This window comes from Lichenostomus cassidix, chromosome 3 (genome assembly GCF_008360975.1).
Source record: "Lichenostomus cassidix isolate B80296 chromosome 3, HeHo_3.0, whole genome shotgun sequence".
Classification (NCBI taxonomy): Eukaryota; Metazoa; Chordata; class Aves; order Passeriformes; family Meliphagidae; genus Lichenostomus; species Lichenostomus cassidix.
The window spans coordinates 15412726-15433832 of record NC_139483.1 but is presented as its reverse complement, the minus strand read 5'-3'; the positions used below and the strand labels follow the sequence as shown (position 1 = coordinate 15433832).

At 45.9% G+C, this 21107-nt stretch overlaps 1 protein-coding gene across 4 annotated transcripts in view; it reads left to right on the top strand.

The window, feature by feature from the left end:
* The window catches only part of CAPN13 (calpain 13), a 65280-nt gene that overhangs the window by 27413 nt on the left and 16760 nt on the right, over window positions 1–21107 (top strand). For 3 of the 4 annotated variants that reach the window (XM_085054637.1, XM_085054639.1, XM_085054638.1), the window contains 9 exons: window positions 4934–5003; window positions 5857–5975; window positions 9728–9861; window positions 11707–11881; window positions 12792–12863; window positions 14606–14691; window positions 16031–16105; window positions 17560–17726; window positions 19177–19325. In XM_085054637.1, the coding sequence (XP_084910763.1) occupies window positions 4934–5003; window positions 5857–5975; window positions 9728–9861; window positions 11707–11881; window positions 12792–12863; window positions 14606–14691; window positions 16031–16105; window positions 17560–17726; window positions 19177–19325 (1047 nt within the window). The remainder of the gene's footprint in view (window positions 1–4933; window positions 5004–5856; window positions 5976–9727; window positions 9862–11706; window positions 11882–12791; window positions 12864–14605; window positions 14692–16030; window positions 16106–17559; window positions 17727–19176; window positions 19326–21107) is intronic. The other variant, XM_085054640.1, reaches the window with a different exon arrangement.

Genomic DNA, 21107 nt, shown 5'->3' with positions numbered 1-21107 from the left:
AGTTCACAGCTTCAGTGCTTCCCAGGGGCAGAAGACTCTTGGATCCCATTCAGTGTTTCTCCGTGATGAAAATCAAAATCAATCCTGCTTGTTCTTTCCGAGTGTGCGTGTGCAATCACCGTAATTGACCGGGAGCAGCATCCCCAGGCTGCCATTGTCTCAGCCCTGCCTGCTCAGCTGATTGCTCCTGACCTCCACTCAGAGTTCATCTCTGTGGGCCGAGGGAGCTGCAGTGCATCACCATCTATTACATCTGTCTTCCTGGAAGGTGGAAAAGGTTTATTTGAGTGGTATTTCCCAACTCCATTGATCTTTGGGAAGGGCTGATTGCAAGGAGGAGTTGGTGCATCCTGGGTGGATGGGAAAGCAGCACTGCTGACTCCTGTGCTGCCCTGTTTCTCAGCTGGGGGGTCAGCTGGCAGCATTGTGTGGCTGTGATGGGCAGAGGGAAGTTGGCAACACCTGGCACTTCTAGCTTGTCCTGTGTGGTCCAAGGGGGAGGTTCCAAGGCCTCTAAGGAAACTGCCTCTGCAAGGCTCCAGGTACACAGGGCTGCCTCCCTCGCTCACCTCCTTTGTGTTTGCCTCCTTTGTTTGCAATTGCTGTTTTGTTTTGCTTGAACCACGCCAAGCAAACAGGTTTCAGGTAAAATCCGAGCTGGTTTCTGTTTTTGTGTGGTTGTTGACATCAGTCCATCCTCCAGCAGGACTTTGCTCTTACATTTGTGGGTTCCCCACCTGTGTGGATTCTGGTGAACTCATTCTTCCATTGCAAGAGAGACCTGGAGCAGAGCATGGCTTTTATAAGCAACCAATGCATTTGTATTGAAATCAGGCAATTAGGAATTGAGCTATTCTGCTGTAAAGCAGGGAATTGAGTTCTGTCAATGTGAGCAAACCCCTTGAGAGTAGTCTGATTTTTCCTATTAATTTTGGCTTGCTCAGTTATCGTCTCCCTCTCTAATCTGTCAGAGACAAGTCATTGCTAGTCAGATCTTTGGTATGGCCCAGCACATCTTGTACTGTGTGAGTTGGAAAAGACCTTTAAGATCATTGAGTCCAAGCATTAACCCAGCACTGCCAAACCACCGTGTGCCCAAGTGCCACATCTACATGTCTTTCAAATACCTCCAGGGAGGTGACTCTACCACCTCCATGGGCAGCCGGCTCCAATGCTTGGCAATCCTTTCAGTGAAGGAATTTTTCCTGATATCCAACATAAACCCGCCTTGGCACAACTTGAGGCCATTTCCTCTTGTTCTGTCACTTTTTACCTGGGAGAGGAGACTGACCCCTACCTGGCTACCACCTCCTTTCAGGCAGATGTAGAGAGTCACCCCTCTGAGCCTCCTTTTCTTCAGGCTAAAAAACCCCAGCTCCCTCATCTACTTCTCATAAGACTTGTGCTCCAGACCCTCTGCCAGCTTTGTCCTTTGTTCTGCCCTCCCTCCCTCGTTATTCCAGCTGTCTTATTTCCATGGAGGTTTCCTGTGGTTCTGGGATGTATGGCAGTGGTGTGAGTGACCCTCCTCAGCACACTGCTGGGCAGTGCCTTCAGCCCAGGGAGCTGCAGTACCGTGTTTGCCTCTTAATCCAGAGCAACACTATTACAGGCACAGCAGTGCTGCTGAATTAACATTTGTCCAGCTGAGAACAGTTTGGCTTTCAATCAATAGCAACCTTTTTATTTGTCATAATTAGTGTGTGTTGAGCAGGGAGCACCATGACTCAGGATGGCAGGACGTGCCAGGATAGTGGAGCTGTAGCAGGGGGAGAAACACAAGTGTAGCTGCAGGGGAAGAAGTGGCCCTGTGGCAGGAACAGAAGCAGCTCTGGGATTTTACTTTAGGGTTAAGGTGAACTAACCAGGAGGTGGCTCTGCAAAGAGTCAGCTCCTGCCTCTTAAACCTCAGCAGCCTTATGCTTGCCCTCAGGATTGTGCTGAGCCAGTGGGGAAATGTGTGGGAAAGTGGCCAGCACCCAACCACAGCAGCCTGCAGCCAAACTGGCTTACACTGCCTGGGAAATCCCACCTCAGGCTTCCAGTTTTTCACAGAACTGTTTGACTCTGGCCTTTGCATGTCTGCATGTGGTCTACATCTACACTGCTCACCTCCAGCTCCTTCTGGGGACTTGTTCTTCCTTCGAAATTTCAAGGAATTGTAAAAAGAAATTTAGAGATAAATGCACATACAGGACACTTTCTCTCCACCTCTCAGATTAATTCTCCATCTTGCCCTTTGGATGAACAGTACTTCTGTGGTAAGACCATGCTCTAGAGGATGAACTGGCTTGAACTTGAACTTCTCTTTTCTTTTGAATATATAATGAAGTCTTCAGTGGGCCAGGGAAAGCGAGTGATGAGAGCTTTGTCCTGGGGGAATGAGTTCAGGCAGAGTGCTTGACTTGCAGCCCATATGGTTGCCTTCACTGGTGGGCTCACAGATACTCTGAGAAGAGACCACGTGCCTCCCTGAGCTCCCTCTTCGTTCCCCCTCCAGCTAAAACTGAAAAGTCTTGTGGAAAATGCCACAAAGCCTCATCATTTCTCAGTGAAATAGGGCACTGCTTCTGTACAGACTTACAGTTAAAGCTGTGGTTTCTGTCTTTGCCGTGCAATTCAGGCAGTAGGAAATAGTGAGGCTTGCACATTTTGTGTAGTAGCAACTATGTGTTTAGCTGTGCTTTGCAATAATAGAAAATGTGGTGTTTTATGGCTGCTGTATTCTTGCCTTTGAAGGAAGAGGAGCTAATTGGAGACTTCCTTTCCTCCTGGTTGAAAAGGTCCAGATTTCCAGAGCGCTGCACCCATCACAATTCTTTCCTCTCTGTGCTCTTTCAGAAGCCCTCTGTGTGTTCAGACAGCTGCTGAGCAGCCCTTTCCCTGGCTTGGGGAAGCAACACTCTGTATTGTCTCTCAGTTATTGCCCAGAGTCCATGTGGAGTGCACTCTCCTGGAAGCAGAGCTGGGTGAGCTGTGGGTGGTGGGGAATACAGTGTTGGAGAGCTCCCTCTGACAGCCACAGAGATGTCTGTGTGCACAGTCAGGGTGTGCTGGCTGGGGCTGACTTCAGATCATGTCTTTTCTGGGTTTAGACTAAATTGCTGGCTTCTCTCAGCAAGGAATGTGATAAATTACTCAGCTCATCCCTGTTCGCTCGCTGGGGAGTCAAACACCTTGGTGGGCAATAGAATATTTGGTGAGGCATTGAATGGGCTGACTTTTCAGCCAGTCTCCCCAAAATGATCCACAGAGCACTTATGAGCTTTATGATCCTGGCACGGAGCAGAGCATGAGCCCTTTCCTTGGGGAGCCCATAAAGATGCAGCTGCTTTCCCATTAGTTTGAGGTTTATGCTTCTGGATGTTGGTTACCCCTGTGGCAGATCTGCACTGTAGCCCAGCCACCCTGCTTCTGGCAGCTAAGACTTCATCAGCCTCAGAAATGATGGGAGAAACAAAAATACTTGCTCCTTCATGCTCTTGGTTTTCTGGGATGACTATAGGCAAGTTCAGGGCCTTCTCAGGCAGGTTAATCTTTCCTGCTGGTGGAAAGTTTTGAGTTCACCCCAGTGAGGGGCAGAAACTGCTCTGGGAAATAGAGGCAGGAGAAGATAAACATGGGATGGATGTGGAGAGGAAAGGCAAAGGGCTCAGTGCTGCTGCTTCCCTATACTATGAGCAACCACTGCTGCTGGTGACCACACATCTTAGCCCTGCTCCTATGCTGTGGGTAAATTTCTTGTTGCAAATCCCCAGAGTCCTGGGATAGGAGTGGATTGCTGTAGGAAAGCATCTCTCAAGGAATTTGCCAGCTGAGGCTGCTTTCCCCCACGTCAGCAGTCCTGTGGGAGCATGATCTGCCCACCAGCCTGGAGCAGTGATGTTGCATTGCATCTTTTCCTGACAGGGAAACTTTTTTAGCGGGGTTTGATCACTGTGAAGCCATTTCAGAAAGCTGACAGCATTCGCTAATGCTGAGCTCACGCAGCCATGCAAGTCATGAGTCACATTGTGAGCTGGTCTCATTTTTGTGCAGCATGTCAGATCAGCTGGGGAGAAGGAATGCCAGGGCCTGTTCAAGGAAGAGCTGCTGTATTATTTTTACCAGGATGCTTTTTTTCCTTCCTTTTATCTCTTCCTTTTTTTACGTGTGTGATGACTTGCCTATTTCAGACTGATTTCTCTTTCAAAGCAGCCTCACCCCCTTGGAGTGTGCCAGGGGTTACTCAAGGGGGATGCTGAGGCCATTCCTTCCTGAGCACTCTGATATTCCAGGCCAATAGCAAGCACAGCTGGGAGAATGGTTCACATTTCTGTGTGCAAAGCCAACCTCTGAAGTGCTTCCCCCTTCACTGCCCAAGCAAGACTCTCAAGGAAAATTCTCCCTGAATCAAAAATGTCAGCCAGGCCTATGGGATTTTGCAGACAGAGATTAAGCTCTCTTTCTATATCTTCCTCACCAGAGTGAAGAAAAGCAGCCCAGGCTGATCTGTATTAGACCTGAATGGAGACACAAAAGGCTCAGAGTGTAAAATGCTCCCAGACCTACTGCTGAGCTGAAGTATAGACCCTGTTCTACTTTGCTTGGAGACCTGTGTGTCTCTGCCCTGCTGTGCCCCAGGAAACGCCATGATTTCACAGCCAGGCTCAGAGCCATCTCTGAAAAGCGTTGGTAGAATTAGAGAAACACAAATGAAAACTCAGGGAGCACCCACCCCTTGGAATCCATCCCTGGGAATATCTGAGCAGATTAAAGAAGAGATGCCTGAGTATCTCCTCTGGTTTCGCTGGTGGCTGGCAGCAAAACAATCAGGGCTTAAGAAAAACAGTCTCCAGATGTGGAAAAAGTAGGCAAGGTCTTCAAGGGGTAGGACCATACTGCTGACAAAGGCTGGGTAGTCACACTGTTCTTTGCATTTTCTTTCCTCCAGGAACTTTGGAGAAATCCTCATTTGATCATGGATGGAGTTAGCAGATTCGATATCATGCAAGGAGAAATAGGTAAGGTTATGTTCTTGTTTTGGAAGAGATGTACCCAAAGCAATAACCCGTGACTGCTTTGCCATGTTCTGGTGGGAAGATGTGGACCAAGGTAGCTGCAGTAAACAATCAGTGCAGGTCAATCCAGACTGGCACAAATCCACACACAATGTGCTGCAGATATTTAACAGGATTCCCAAATGCAGCAGCTCAAATCTTTGTTATTTATGTCTGGCATCTGCCTTCTATCTGTATGAGGCCAAGCATAGAAATGGAGGTCCAGCTGAGATCAGACAGATGGTTCAAGTGCAAGGGTCAAACACAGCTGAGTGTAAGTAGGTAAGCAGACACAGCTCCAACATGAATTTTCTGAAGACATCCTAATGTCTTCATTTGACTATCAGTGTTTTCTTTCCTGTGGATATTTCTGTTTAACTCCTCTGATACTTACCTGGTATCAGAGTATTTATCTGCATGCTGTGCCAGTTCCATCTTGTACTCCTGGACCATGTTTGTTTTTGGGAGAGCTCTGTTCCCATGTAGAAAGAAATGTCTTCCCACTCCACCAAGAAGTTTGAAGGATTCCTTAAAGTGTTCTTGACTGCAAGTCCAACATGACTGCAAAAGATGGAAGCAGCCTGAAAGTAGAAAAGGATGGCTGGGTGACATCAGGGTTCCCAGTGGACATTGCTGCTGAGTACTGGGCAGTGCTTCAGCATTTTGGAGGAGGAAAAGGGGACAGAAGAATATCTGTTACTTTTGGCAAAGTGGTTCTTGGATGTCTTAGATGTTGCAGCCCACTCCCTAAAGAGTCAGCTGTGATCCACAGCAGTGAGGAACTGACTGAATGCATTGGACTCTTCCCTCCCCTGAGGTGACTGCTGGATGCTGGCTGCCCTGGGCTCCCTGACACTGCGAAAACAATTTCTGGAAAATGTTTTACCAAAGGACCAAGGATTCCAGGACGATTATGCTGGGATTTTTCATTTCCGGGTATGTATTCCCTCTGGTATTGGTACCACTTGAGCTTGGCTGGTTGGATTGCATGGGGTCCACTGCAGTCCCACATCTCAACATCCTTGAATGCTTTGTTTCTTCAGTGCTGACTCCCAGTTCAGAATTTTGCAGAAAATCCTGAATTTTTTAATGATTCTTTGCGTGCCAAGCAGTGCAATTGCACTTCAGGGAACCCGATGCTCTTTTCGGAAAGTTACGACTCCAAAGGTAGAGGTAGCAGCTGTTCAGGTAGATTTGTGCACATATCTGTTTTAGATGGCATTCTGGTGCCTGCTTTAATTTGGGCAGTCTGTTGTGGCTGTCATCTCACCTGCACCATCTATTTGGGCTCATTTTCTGTTTCCCCACTTCACCTTGCCCTTTTAGCTTGTCAAAATGGCTGGAAATTACAAATCCTTGGAGACAGATCAGAGGAACAGGCTTTTGATATTTCAAAAAGAGATTTGTTTCAGAGAGAGGAACAAGGCTTTTTAGTAAATCTCACTTTCTACCAACTCCTGAAATTCCGTGAATCTCCCAGGAGAGTGACTCGGGTAGCAACTGGCAAACCCTGCTTGCTTGTATCTGAGTCAAACAAATATCTTGTGGGATTAGAAGAGCTTGCAGTACCATTAAGCTCTAGAAGCTAAACTGGATGTCGAGAGAATCAGTATAAACTCAGCCATTCCTCATCCTCCTTATTTCACAAATCTCTTTTGTTTCATGCAGTTCAGCACCAAACAAAGAGCTCTGGCAGTGAGACTTCTTTGACCTCCTGGAGCTCTTTTGGAGCAGCACCAGGAGGATTATCTTGTGGACAGTCTAAATTTTGCTCTGTTCCTTTGCTCCCTGGAATACCAGATGTTTCTATCTTGGCCCATTTCCAGCATACAGAGCTACACTGCATGAGATAAACCAGCTGAAGGGACACCAGTCTGCTTAAAACACATTAAAAGGATGCAAGCTAGATTGTCTTTCATGGGAGCTTTGAAAAGATTAGTTAGGCGCAATCCTTAAATCTTAAGCAGTATAAATACCTCACAGTATTTGAAAATGTTTTCTCTGTCATCTCATCTGCAAATCAATGCAACTGTTTCTGGCTTTCCTTGAGCAATAAACCCCTGAGAAAGCTCCTCTGAATGGAAATGCTTCTCTGCAATGCCTTTCAATTATTCCATCAAAGATATTTTACTGCCATCCACAGGCTATGCCACCAGTCCTCAGTTCAGTGAAGAATCGCAAACAAGGCATATCATATGCTAATATAAAAATTTTAGCTTATGACTTTTTTTCCACCTTTTTTCAGCGGGAGCATGTTGCCTCTCAGGAATACAAAGGGCTGCTCCAGTGTTCCTGTTCAGCACGAGCTGTTCAGCTGCAAGAGTCAAGGGTGTTAAGCACTTCATCAGCTGTAGTTAAGATGGGTGATGTTTTTATCTAGGGAATAATTACCGTGATGTTATTTCCCCAGGAATTAAGTTAGTCCCATGTTTGTATCGGAATCACTTTCTCTGCCACAGAAACCGTGGTGCCTGTGAGGCAGAGTGTGTCACTCCTTGTGACAGTGAGGAGCAGCAGCTCAACTGGGAGAAAACCAGAAATACTCTGCAAGGACTACAGGGGGTTATTGCACAGTGCATCAGCTCACAACGGGAGGGATCTGCCCTGAGTGTTAATGTCCCTGCTCTCAGGAAGGAACAGATGAAATCTTTAAAGGCCATAAGTGGTCATGCCCTCAGTTTCAGGAAATGTCTAAAAAGTGCTTTGTAACACCATTCAAAAGGTTGGTGTTAGTTGACAGTTGATAGGCATGCGATTTGCTCCCTACTCAATTCCAGAACTGGATCTAAGACTTCTGTCCAGGAAGGAAAAAAGGAAGCAAAATAACCACACAGCATTCCCCCTTTGACCATCACAACCCTAGATATGTTATTGTCATCTTGGAACTGTCAGTTTATTTTTTGTCTTCTTAAGCCCAGGAATGTAAAGTCCTGATTTAAATGGCTTATCGTAAATGTGGAAGTGAAGAACTTCCCTCTTTGCATCCTGCCTGAATAGTGATTCTTCATTTTATTTACTACCACATTCACAGCTGCAGTACTTGAATCCCATAAAGGGGTATAAAGACATTTCATGAAGCTAGACTCAAGCCAAAAAGTGAAGGCATAGACCCTCTCTGAAAGCAGGAGAATGGCTTCTCTTGTACACTTTTGTACTTCCAGGGCACTCTCAGACTTTTCATGAGGTTTTTCATTCCCATTGTGGCTTTTCCCATCCTTGTGAGCTCAGACCAGTCCACCATCCGAAAGTCTCTGACAGTCAGGACAAAGCAGCTCTCTTTATCCAGCTGAAGAAAAACAGAGTTGGTCTTCAAGCTTGAGCTCCCTACCAAACATGGCCAAGGAATTTGACTTTTGGAAAAATGTCACTCAGAGGGTTTGGACTGAATTAATCCCCACAGTGAGTTCCATATGTTCTGCTCATTTTTCTGTTGTGTTTGCACATGGAGCACTGCAGGGAGGTGTGGCTGGATGTCACACCTTTTCTCCATACTGACCTGCTCCTAGGTGTTGGCTGGTGACAGAAGAGCTCCTTGGGTGACTGAAGGGACAGTTTCTTTTGGGCAGTCCTTTTCCCTGTCTCTCCTTCGGGCAGAGGACAGCCAGTGGGAGGCTCTTCTTCAAACCCCCTCCTGCCAAAATCGAGCAGAAGCCCCAAATCACTCCTGGAGCTCGAGTTAGAAATTCCAACCCTGCCATCACTAGTGGAGGAAGGGAGAGGCCTGGGTGAGGCAGAACGTAAGTAGGATCAAAGCTGCTTTCAGCTGAGCAGTCTGTAAGCTGCTTTGCTGCTGGGCAGATCTGGTCTTGTGCTTTTCTAGCAGAACAGCTCATTTTGGGGTTTTTCATTGACCGAAGCTGTTGAAATAAAACCATGCTAGACTAAATCTATTGCTGGCATACTTCCACTGGAGTCCTTAGCATTACTGCAAATAAGAGCTTGGCCTCTTATGATTTCAAATCATGCTAAGCTACATTAATCTGCTAATGACTCTGGAAATGGCTCCTTTAGTTCATCCCCACAGTTCTCTATTCCTGTCTTTTCCCTTGAAAAGTTTCATCAGCTGGATCAGCTGGAGAAACACCTGCTCTGTCCACATGCTGGAGAGACTGCCTGTGTCCTTCTCATCCATCAAGGAGATGGATAATACCTCAAAAGAGTCTTTAGTCGCTGTACTGTCTCCATCCATGACAGCACCTTGGAATCTTAATTGAAACACAGAGGAAAGGAAATCTAGAGGCTGGATCTTGACAGAGGCTCTCTGACCAAAGGCTGTGCTGTGTGGGAAAATCCAAGTGTGACTGAGGAGTGAGGCTCATGGATTCACATGCGTGATTGTTTTTTACCTTCTTAAATTCTTGCTATCGCCCAAGAATATTAGCATGTTCCCCATGCTAAATCTTTTCTCCCACTGATTGCAGGACTAGCTATATTCCCAAAGGACTTGCCCTGCCACTGGGAAATCCAGCCAAGTGGTAGCTTGTTTAACAATGTGGACCATTAGCCTGAAGCAGTTCAGGAGAGAACTTGCACCTATCCACACTTCGGATTAATTCCTGTGCTAGTTCAGGAGGCTTTTTCTAGGCATGGACATTAGCTCTTAAAAGAGGCTCATTATTTTATTTTCTGTGTCTCTCTCTTTCTCACTTTTTAAAATATATATATTTTTTTATTTTATTCATTTCCAGTTCTGGCAATATGGAGAATGGGTGGATGTAGTGATAGATGACCGACTGCCATTCCTAAATGGAAGATACCTGTCTGTACACCCTCGAACTTCAAATGAATTCTGGCCATCCTTGCTGGAAAAAGCATATGCCAAGTAAATATCCCTGGTCTGTTCTTGCACCCCGTGCTGAATGCTTTTTATGGGTGGTTTCACCCCTGCCTTGTGCAAAGCACACAGGGAGGAGCTCAGGCTGACAGCTGCCTTGTGGGTCTGTGCTTATGCAGGGAACAGGGCCAACATCACCTGGAGATATTGGTCTTGGGTTAGACCTAAATGTAGCCAGCCCTAAATGTATCCAGACTTAAATGTACCCAGCTCAGCTCTGGGGTGTTAATGCCTGAGGAGCAAAATGAGCAGGGCAATGGTTGGGGACACAAAAGGGCCTGGGATCTCCTCCTTATTTTAGGCAAACTACTTGGCCTCTGTTTTTCTTTCCATGCTGTCCTCTGTTTAAAACTGCAGAGTCCAAGCACGGATTACCTCTGTTTACAGTAACTAATCAGAGATCATGTGGATATTTGGGGCAGGCAATGAGAGGAAGCCTGACTGAAGAACATGCCCAGGCACAACACATGCACTCCTAGGACTCTCTGATCAGCTCTCACTTCACAGAGCAGACTCTTAGCTGAGGTCCCCAGAGTATGTCGGGTAAATAATGCCTAATAAAGAGATGATAATTTAAAAAAATCCTCTGGGGAGTGAAGGGATCAGAGTGTGGTCCCTTAGCATTTGCCAATTTCCCATTCAAATATGCTGAAGGAAAAGTCCTGTGTTAGGGGTAATATGAAGGGCTGGAACTTGGTAACTGAAGCTGGTGTGACATTTGCAATGCAGTGAAAAGGAGATGAAGGAAAGAGATAATAATTTTGGCAGATGTGGTCAGGAATAAGCAAATGTTAAAGCAGCATGAGAGCAACTCGGGAACAGGATGCTTTTTGCCCTGAGATATCTCAGAAAAGTTGACTCAGGATTCAGTATCAATTTGCTGCATAAGATTTTAATTACAATGCATACCAAACCTCTATTAAATTAAAGTTGCAAGCAATGCTGTTTATGCGATTCCCATTTGAGAAGTTATTCCCCAGTGCCCAAGACAAATTCTTTTCATCAGTGTAGGACAAGGACAACTCTTCAAAATACAATTAGCTGCAGACTTCATTTGATTACATTCATTAAATACAGTGTGTATGGTGGGGTTTAACAGCATGCTCTACCTGCTCTAAGTACGGCATGTTCCAGCTTATTTGCTGTCTCAATAAAAACCACACGATAAAAACAACAAGGATGGTGTTGGCAATATTAAATTATTATCCTATTATTGCGCTCTAGCAGAGTGAGCTGGGAACAGTGCTGAGAACTTGTTTCTGCCTTGCCCTGGAAGTGTGGGTAAATACCTTCACCTCTCTTTTCCTTTTTCTCATTTGCAAAAGGAATACTGGCTGTTTTTGTGAACAGTCATGTCTAAATATGGTGCAGAAAATAAAAGTTCAGCTCCATTTGATCTGAAACATCCATTTGAACTAGTCACCCTTGGCTCCCTTCCTGTTCAGAAAAAGGAAACTGGATGCTTCAAGATGAGATGCAGCTCATCTCCCTAAAATGCCTGTGTTGGCATGAGATGCACCTTATTATTTTCCACTGCCTGCAAATGACTCTGGACAGCTGCCTCAGATGGGGATGAATTCATAGAAAAAGCTCCCCCTTTGTCTCATTCCTTCCACAAGGCATGTGTTGTGCCTGGCCAAGTATTTCCATCACGTTTCCTTTCATTACCTGGCCACGATTCCTGCACACCCCAGGCTCCCCATGCTCAACACCTCGATGCACATGTTCATTTTGGAAGCGAGCTCTGTGCATTGTTTATGAAAACACAATGTAAGGACTAATTAACTTCTCTCTCTCTCTCTTTTTTGAAAATCCTCTTTAATTTTCCCCTAGGTTGCGGGGCTCCTACCAGAACTTGAATGGAGGCTACCTTTCAGATGCCTTAGTAGACCTCACAGGTGGAGTCCAAGTGCAGTTTTCATTGAAGGATCCACCTCCTGACCTGGAGGAGATCCTGAAAGCAGCTGACAAATCCCAGTGTCTCATGGGGTGCAGCACCCCTGGCCAGGTGAGTCACAGGGCAAGTCACACACCTGCCTGGGTTTACTGTGTTTGCACAAAGGTTGCTCTCTGGAGGGGAAAAGGAAGTCTATAATCACTCTGTGAAATAGTTACAGTTTATGGTTGCCCGAAGGGATCTTGGCAGCACAAAGTAGATAAGGTTATTTGGTGAGGAATGTAAAGGCGTTTGGGCAGATGTGGATGGGTTGGTCTGTTGGAGAGGGGGCTGTGGCTTTTCTCCTGGCTAATTCCACTGCAGTAGATTAGTGTAGCAGGTCTGGTTTTGGGCTCGTAGCTTTGTGATCAACTCTAGCAAGGCTAAAATGCACCTCTCTTCTATGGGAGGATGCTATTATCACATTGTGACTTGCAGGATATGGTGTTAATGCTGAGAAGCTGCAAGAGGCTTTGTGATATTCAGCAAGTATCTTTGATAAAATGTCTGCAAGGCTTCCCTTACAGCATGTGAAGGGTGACTGCAGAGTGTCTGACCCTGCTCCTGTGGGGCTTACTTCCTCAGGATGGGAAGTTTGGCTGCTGCAGACAAGCCAAGGACTATTCCCTCAGCCCAGGTGGCTGGCACTGGGCTGTGAGTGTCAGACAAATTCTGCAGGCTCCCAGTCTGACTGCAAGTCACCCAGTCCATGTCATTCTGCAGCTGCAGCAGCTCTGGACCAAGGAAGAATTTGCAAGGAGGTGTAGATCTGGAGCTTTTGTTTAATTTCCTGGCTCACTTATGGCTGCAGTGGGAACAACAGCCGCATCCCTCAGGAGTGAATATCTCAGTATCCGAGATCCTGCTGTAGTCAAACCCAAGGCTTGGTTTAGTGCCGTGGCAAATAACAGTTCTGGGAGTTGGTGGCTATGTCTTTGCAGTGTGGCAGAGAGCTAAAAGCTGTGCTTTCTCCCTTCTACAGGCAGGGAAGAACATAGAACTGAGGAATGGGATTATACAGGGTCATGCCTACACCGTCACAGGAGCTGTGAAGGTAAGATCAGGGACTTGTTCGTGCCTGGAGACCTTGCAGTGATGATCCACTGCAGGGCAGTTGCAGTGCTACTCCAGTCAGAGTGATTTGAATTAGCTTCACACTGAGGAGGGGTTGTTAAAAGCACAGTAGTTCAAATTCCAAGAGGTTGAAGGATTCTGGCTCTACAAGAAGAGGGAGGATATCTGAATCCGTGATGTTTTCTAATAGAAAATGCAACTTAAATTTACTTTTGTTTTGGGACACCTCAGCAGCAAATGCAACATTTCTGGAGATTTTCATTCCATGCTGACTCTTAAAAAATGTGCTTTTCTGTTTCGAATGGAAGTAGAAGCACTGGCTGAAATTGTGGGATTTGTCATATGATGCAAATCTACATTTGTTCAGCTCAATCACAAGCTGCCAAAAGTCACTGTGTGAAAAGTAAATCGCTGGTTCAAGAACAGCATTTCTCCATCTTTTAAAGCTGTTGTACTCATGCAGAACTGCTCCTGGCTAGATATTAATATTGATGATCTGAGAAGCAATTTATCACATGGATCAAAGGAAATTAAGGATTTTTTACAGCCAGAAGTCAGAACATGGCTTAGCTCAGTAAGCTGTAATGCACACAGGGAAAGTTAATAGTGGAGAAGGAAACCAAACAATAGCTATGCTGTCAAGCAAGATAGCTACAACACATTTGAATCTTGGAACCTAAAGTACTTTGGAAAGGGGATGTTGTTTTCCCTAAGCTGTTTTCTCCCTTATCCTTCTCTCTTTGTTGGTTTTCTGTATGAGCTTGGCTGTGGTTCATGTCCCCTTATGCCATGGCATGCTTGGTGCCATCATCATAGTCAGTGTGCTGCTTCTTGGAGGACACTTGCTTGTAGCTAAGGGGCTACAGAATGGATAGGTGGGGGATGCCAAGCTCTAGAGGAGGCGCCAGCTGTCTCTGTGCAGGGCAGGGGAAGAAAGGTATCCAGTTCTGTTGGAGAAGAAGCAGGTTTTTCCAGCCTCCTGCTGCTCATGGTGTGTGCAGAGAGGAGAAACAGTCTTTGCCCCACTTAAAGAAGGGCCAAGGCATCCCAGGGGTTGTCCTGTGGGAAAAATGATTAGAGGCTGGGACTTTGCCTGGGAAGAGACTGCCATGGTATTGTTTCCAACACTGCCTGTGTGCATAAGGAGAGCCAGAAAACAAAGGTTTGCTTCTCCTTTTCACTTCCACCATTTTGGCTTCACTAGCAAAAGTTAATTGCCTCTGACTTGAATCAGTGGCAACAGAAGGAGGAAAGCACCAGAAACCCCAGCTGTTGCAAACCACAGCGCTGTAGATACAATCCCACAGATTCTGTTTATCTCCATCTCTCTGTGCTGACTGTTGGCTTTCACTCCAGGCAGTCTGGTGACCTCGTTCCTCAAAGTCTCTGCCTTTGCTGACTCACAGCATCAGATGTGCAGAATTAGGCACTGGAATTTCCCAAGGCTGTTGAATTCATGCAGTGTGACAGGAATGCTGCTGCTTCTCTCTGTGTCAGCTATTCACTATCCTCAGGAAAGCAAAATGGGTGCAGTTTTCTCTCACACATCATTCCTTTGCAGTGTAGCAGAAGGCACTGATTTTTTGCTGCAGTCAGATGAGATCAGAGGTTAAACCTACTCTCTAAGGTGTAGAGGAAGATTCATTTTATTACCCTACTCTTCAATGAATATCACGATTGTGAAAAGCTGTGACTGAGTTTATTTTTCTTTCGTCTTTACAGATCCCATACAAGAATGGCTGGAAACATATCATCAGGATCTGGAATCCATGGGGCCATGGAGAGTGGAAGGGGCCCTGGAGTGATGAGTATGGTGTTAAAGTTTTAATGTCATAGAGAATCAATCTTTCATAAGAACCTCTGCCTCACACCCAATTTACCAAAACAGATATTCCCAAATCAGTTCATTATAAGCATTATTTCCATCTGTGTAGCAACTGCCCATAGAAATCCAATCCAGGGAAAACAAATGCAGCCTTGCTATGCTCAGGTATCCCTTCTTGTCTATCTGTATGCATTTTACCCACTGCATAATTCTACATAAGTCATGGATGAAAGAGTTCTTATTTCCTGGAACAAGCTCTGACCACATCCCTAGGTGCTGATGGGCTGCTTCTATTGAATTCTCCTGCAGCAGTCACACATCCACCTTCCTCCTCTTTATTCTCCTCCCATGAGTCTGAATCTGGGAAGAGGATGGTTAGACAAGTCCATGGAGTAGGGCAGTATTGAACAGAGAGGGACAAAAAGGGTGCTTGGTTATTGCAAAAGCAAAGTGCCAGGGAATGGCTTGAAATAATCTTTTGGATCCTCCCTGCAGCTTTGGGCATGCAAGGACTTTGCTGCCTGCATGGACAATCTAACATCTCTTTCCTAAGCAAAGGAATGATATAGACTGCAACAGTGTTCTGTAAATAAATAGATATTGGTTTTCCTTTTGGAATTGCATCAGTGTTTTCATGATTAGAGAGATTTTCTTGTGTCACTCTTAGGTTATTTGACAGCATCCCAGCCCTCCCTGTTGCTAGGACCACACACAGGTAGTACTCTGCTAAGAAAAGTCAGGCTAGAGTGTTGCATCTGGAAGGGTTGGAGGGTTGTGCAGACATGTCTGAGGCTGGGATAACAGCTCTCTGCTCAGACAGCATCCTCCCACCTTTTTGGAAGGGTGAACTACAATCCTGGCTGTAATTGAAATGTCAGTAGCACGTTCACAGGTAAGCTGCACAGATCAATAAATTATTGATTCACGTGCTGTTTATTTATCTTAAACTCTGCAGAAAGTACAATTATCACTTAATTATAAACATGCAGCTTGGAAACAACACATTTGAGTGGGTAATGTGCTGTGTGTCAGTGTAATATCAGTGCTTCAGAGGGCTCTGCCTTGGTGCCTCGCCTCTCCAGCATGGGGACAGGTGAGCAGGGCTTGGAGGGCAGGACTCCTCACCCCAGGGGAGGCAGCTCAGGCACAGCAAAGACACAGAACTCTCCTGACTGGCCTTGCTATGAAGGTATCTAATCCTGTTTACAATGTGCAGTTTGTTCACCCCTCCTGATCCCTCATGGCTTGACAGGCTGGCTAGAGGAATGGGCCAAAGATGAAAAATTGTGTCTCACATCTTGTTGATCTGTTCCTTTTTGCAGCTCTCCTCAGTGGGACCGTGTTGAGCCCAAATACAGAGAAGCCCTCCTCAGAAATAAGGATGATGGAGAATTCTGGTATTTCCCTACTGATCCTTTGTATAATGGGTTTTGTGTTCGCCTTCATCATGAAAAAGAGTCATTTTGGCAATTCTTTGCTCTTGGTGATGGCTCAAGGCACCCTGTGTTAGTTGTGTGCAAACAGCAAATTGGAGGTTGTCCTGACCCCGTGGTTTCAGAGGAAACAAGACTTGATAAAATGGAGTTGGCCAAGATCAAGTAACAGTGACCAAAAAAGAAAAAAAAAAAAAAGAAAAGTGAGAGAAGTAAAAATCCAGCCCCGTAAGACCTGGTCATTTTGTCACACTGCCTTTCCTCATAAAGTACCTGGCTTGAACCTTGGACTGACAGATGCTTAAAGGAGACAGCTGGCTAAGCAGGTCACTGAGCTTGTGCACTTGACTGCTCTGCAGGTGCTTGTGGCTTTTTACACTGCCTCTAATTACTCTCAGGTACAGCTTAGCCATGTGTGGGCTGTCCCTTAGAAAAACTGATTATTCAGAAAGTGCACACTTGCCCTGTGAGGCTCTGAGGAAAGCAGGGCAACAGCAGTAGCTGGGTCTGAAATACACACTTGAGGCTTGAGTGAAGCATGAGTGTGGGAGAGAACACTGTGGAGGAACAAAGGCTAGGGACAGTGGGAGAGGTGAGCTGGAAGTGGCAGGGTGCCACCAAGATACTCCTGAATAAGCCCTGTGTTTTACTTGGGGCTTTAGGGGCACTTAGGGCAGCCCAAAATGCATTGAGAGCTGACCTCTTCTGTGAGGTATCAGTCAGCACAGCTGCAGGCACCTGCAGTGCTCTCAGCAATCCCCTTTTCAGGACATGGGGTGAATGTGGATACCTGACTGGGGTCTTCACAGAATCACAGCATGGGTCAGGTTGGAAGGCACCACAGTGGTCATCTGGCCCAACCTCCTGCTCAAGCAGGGTCATCCCAGAGCACATGGCACAGGATGGTGTCTGGATGGGTTTTGAATACTTCCAGTGAGAGACACTCCGTGCTTTCTTGGACAATTAGTTTCAGTGTGTGGTCAGTTGCACAGTCAAGAAATTCTTCCTCATATTCAGGTGGAACTTGCTGTGCATCAGCTTCTGCCCATTCCCTCCTGTCCTATTGCTTGGCATCACTGAGCAGAGCCTGAACCATGCTCTTCACACCCACCCTTCAGATACTGACAGACATTGATGAGGTCCCCTCTCAGCTGTCTCTTCTCAGACTGAGCAGGCCCAGCTCCCTCAGCCTTTCCTTGTAGGAGAGATGCTCCAGTCCCTGAATCATCCTTGGTGCTCTCCACTGGATCTGCTCCAGCAGCTCCATGCCTCTCTTGTCCTGAGGAGCCCAGAACTGGACACAGCACTCCAGATGTGCCTCACCAGGGCTGAGCAGAGGCCAGGATCACCTCTCTTGACCTGCTGGCAATGCTCTTCCATCTTGAACTGAGCAATGAGATTTTCTTCCTTCTTTGCAGGATGTCCTGTGAAAGCTTCCAGGAGCAGTTTTCCTGGCTGTATATATGTAACAACACCCCAACGTTTCTGGACTTTGGAGATGAGCAGTGCACAACGTGGTCTCTGAACAGCTACGTGAGCCTGTGGAGCCCAGGCCTTCCCACAAGAAGGAACCGCTATTCCGCAGGTAAAGGATGCTCGCTGCAGTCACCTGGTCATCTCCTCCTCTCCACTGATGCTTACAGTGAAACATTCACTCTGAGCACCGAATTGCAGAAGTATTGATTGCCAGTTGTTAATGCCTGCCTTTTCCCATTACTGCACTTATCAGCTAAACAGGCAGAAACAAAGCAACAGCACTGGCTGCTGAGTTAAAACGGGAGATGGGTGATTTAGGAACCTTGGACTCTTTAAGTCAAAATGAGCTTGTGTGTCTTTTTTCAGCCACTTGCAGTAGGTGTTACTGGGGACCTCATCAGAAAGTCTGGTCTGGCAAATAGGTAGTTGATTTTACAGAGCAAAAAGTACTCTGAAATTAGATGGATATGAAATGAAAAAAAAAATGCTATTAAGCTCTATTTTTTAAGGTGAAAAGGTCCTTGAGCTGATAAGACCGTTAGTTTTACTGCCTGTGCAAGAACTCTTCTGGCATTGTAAGAATCCAATCAGTAGTAGTATTTTTAAAAATATTTTTATCTTAATTTATCTCACTTTTTTTTCCCCAGCTGCATCACTATTTGGGTTCTGTGTTTTTAATCTAGGATGGTAGCATGTTATCAGTGAAGAGGCTTCTTTAATTCTCAAATGGCAATCCTTGACCCAGCAGCAAACAGGTTTTGGCTACAGATTTCAGGTTTCTGCTCCTAACCTGATCACCAGGTGTGATAACAAAGCAATGCCAGTGCTGCTGCACACCAAGGTCACTGGGACAGAGCAAGGAGATGCAGGGGCTGAACTGAGAGTGTGTGGGAAGAGCCATTTTCATTGGAACTGTGTTTCCCAACAGCCCTTTAGTAAAGTTCCTGTCCAAGTACAGTCATTCTAATTTGCAGCTTTCAAGGCCACCTAACGCGGGGATCTGGCCTAAAGTCTAGTCTGCTGCCATCTCAGTCCTCTTCTCCCAGTTTGGGCATTTCACGGCTTTTTATTTTAATCAGGAATGGTTCCTGTTAACCAAAGCCTTGGCTGAGAAGCAGCTGTTTCCCCCTGGTGCTTGACATTAACAGGAAGGAAGGAGAGGATACCTTTGCACCATTTTTTCCTTTTCTGTGTGTTTGTCATCTCGAAGCCACAGTGCTTTTCAGCTCAGCCACTGGGGCAGGTGCCTGATTAAGAGTCACTGCTTTTCTGCTGCTGGGCAAGTGTGCCATGTAGGTGAAGCAGATGTGGGGGGGGGTTGAGAAATCCACATGACTTCTGTGACTTTGCCAGAGATTTCTAAATTGATAAATGTGCAATTAGTTCAACTCCAGATGCCTCAACTTCTAGTGCTAATGTGACTACAGTGCCCTGTTGTATTGAAAGGATCCTGGAGCAGTGACTACCTGTTCCTCTGGGTCCACACGAGCAAGATCTTACACAATAGGCTGCTGCTGGAACATCTAAGTGCCACTGTTAACCTATTAACACTTTCTCAGCAGGTGCAGTTTCAACAAACCCTCAGTATTTTTTCAAAGTGCTAGATCACGACCCAAAAACCTGTAATGTAGCAATTTCACTCATGCAAAAGCATGCTGAGCATACGCAGGATGAAAAAAACCTGAAGATTGGCTTTTTCATCGCCACGGTAAGCACAATCAGATATAATGTAGGCACTGTTGTCGTCTGTGTGGTTTATTATACCTGCATGTGGAAGTGAAAGACTGGATTGCTCTTTGGTCTGTAAAAAAGTCAGTATGTGGCATTAATTTCTGTATGCCTTCTATTGTAGAAACTTACAGTAAAAGCAGAGTTAAGCAGGCTTAGTTTCTTTTATTCATGTCTTAAGGAACAAAGGTTGCACTTTTAGCTCTGTAGCATCCCAGAATAGCCCTGGGAAACTCAGGGAGTCCCTGGGTTAGAAGATGTGCCAGGGCAATATCCTCTGTACCCAGCAGTAGTGGTGACATGCCGTGCTGGCTGGGCACAAGGCATGACAGCCAGCACCAGCCACAGCCCTTGAGTACTACTCCAGGTAAAGCAGGGAAGCAGATGGTCTCTCCTTCCCCAAAGTGGGCCTGTCTTACTCATCCTCCTGTTTTCTATCTGAAAAGCTGTGTAAAAACATTTACAAAATACATGGCAGCCTATGCTCAGGACCAGCGCAGAAGAAATCCACCTAGATACCTGGGACCTCCACTACGATTTCTCTGGGCTTTTTTCCTGGTGATTGTCCAGAGAGGTGCCTTTTCAAGCTGTTCTCAGAGCACTGCCAGGCTTACTGAAAGCACAGTTGCTAGTGTGGGTGGATGGGTACCTTTCCTAAAGTATTTTTGTTTGCTGATGAGCGTGGGAGGCCATTGTTCTTAACCCAAAGACTAAAGGGACTGCTATAACCCTAATTTTACATTTTTCTCATTACTGGAGAGGTTTGCCTTAGTCCCAGACTTTAAATAATTGATGCCATGAGTTTAACAGTCCCTCATAAAGGAAGAGCATGGCTTTGTAGCTCATAAAACAGCCCCCCCTGTCTGAGAAATAAAAGATGTCATTAAAAGAGCATCCCTCCAGCAAGTGGAACTCACTGTCCCTATGTGAGGATATCCTCTGCCCTGTGCAGGTATCAAGCCTGCAGGACTCTATGGGGCCAGCTGTGCCTCTCAGAGAGAGCTGCTGCTCCTGATCAACGGGGAATTGCTCCTTCCAGCATCCCCAAAAGTCACCAGACACAGAGGTCCCTGTATGCTCTTTCACAAATCACATCCACTGGGTAGCAGCAAAAGCCAAGTCCAGGAGCTAAAACTACAGTAGGTGTAAGTGCCATTCCCTCAGTTTATTTCTCAGTGTCTGAGGGCAGTCAGAGCATCTTTGAGTAAAAGTTTACAAGGGGTTTCTTTGCACAAGGAGGGTGCAGTTGGCAAGATTCATGTGGCCTCACTCTTCCTCCCTGATGTGCTTTCCCTGCCATGATTCATTAGCAGCATCATCCATTGTTCAGTACCTTTTGAGGTGCATCAAGTTGTTGCTGTGAAGTAAAAGGAGTATTATCATTTGGCAGGATGAGAGGAGAATGCAGTGCAGGCAAGGATGCAAACCAGAATGGACGTATCTGATAGCTCTAGGAAGCCTTTGATTAAATATGGATGTGGAACACTAATACATGGCTGTGAGGGAAGTTTAATGTTGTGTGATAGAGCTGAGAAATGTATAGAGGCTGATTCTTATCTCACACCGGTTGTGATTCCATTGAGATATTAATCTGCTTCTGCTTTTTACCAGAAGGAATGTGGGATAAGGCTCAAAAGTGAAAAAAAAAGTATTACACCATTTATTTCTTTGCAGCACTGCCCATTTCTATCTGCTCAAGATCTGACCCATAATACTTGGCAGTCTGTGTACCTCCCAGCCGTCTGTAACAGTAGTCATCCTA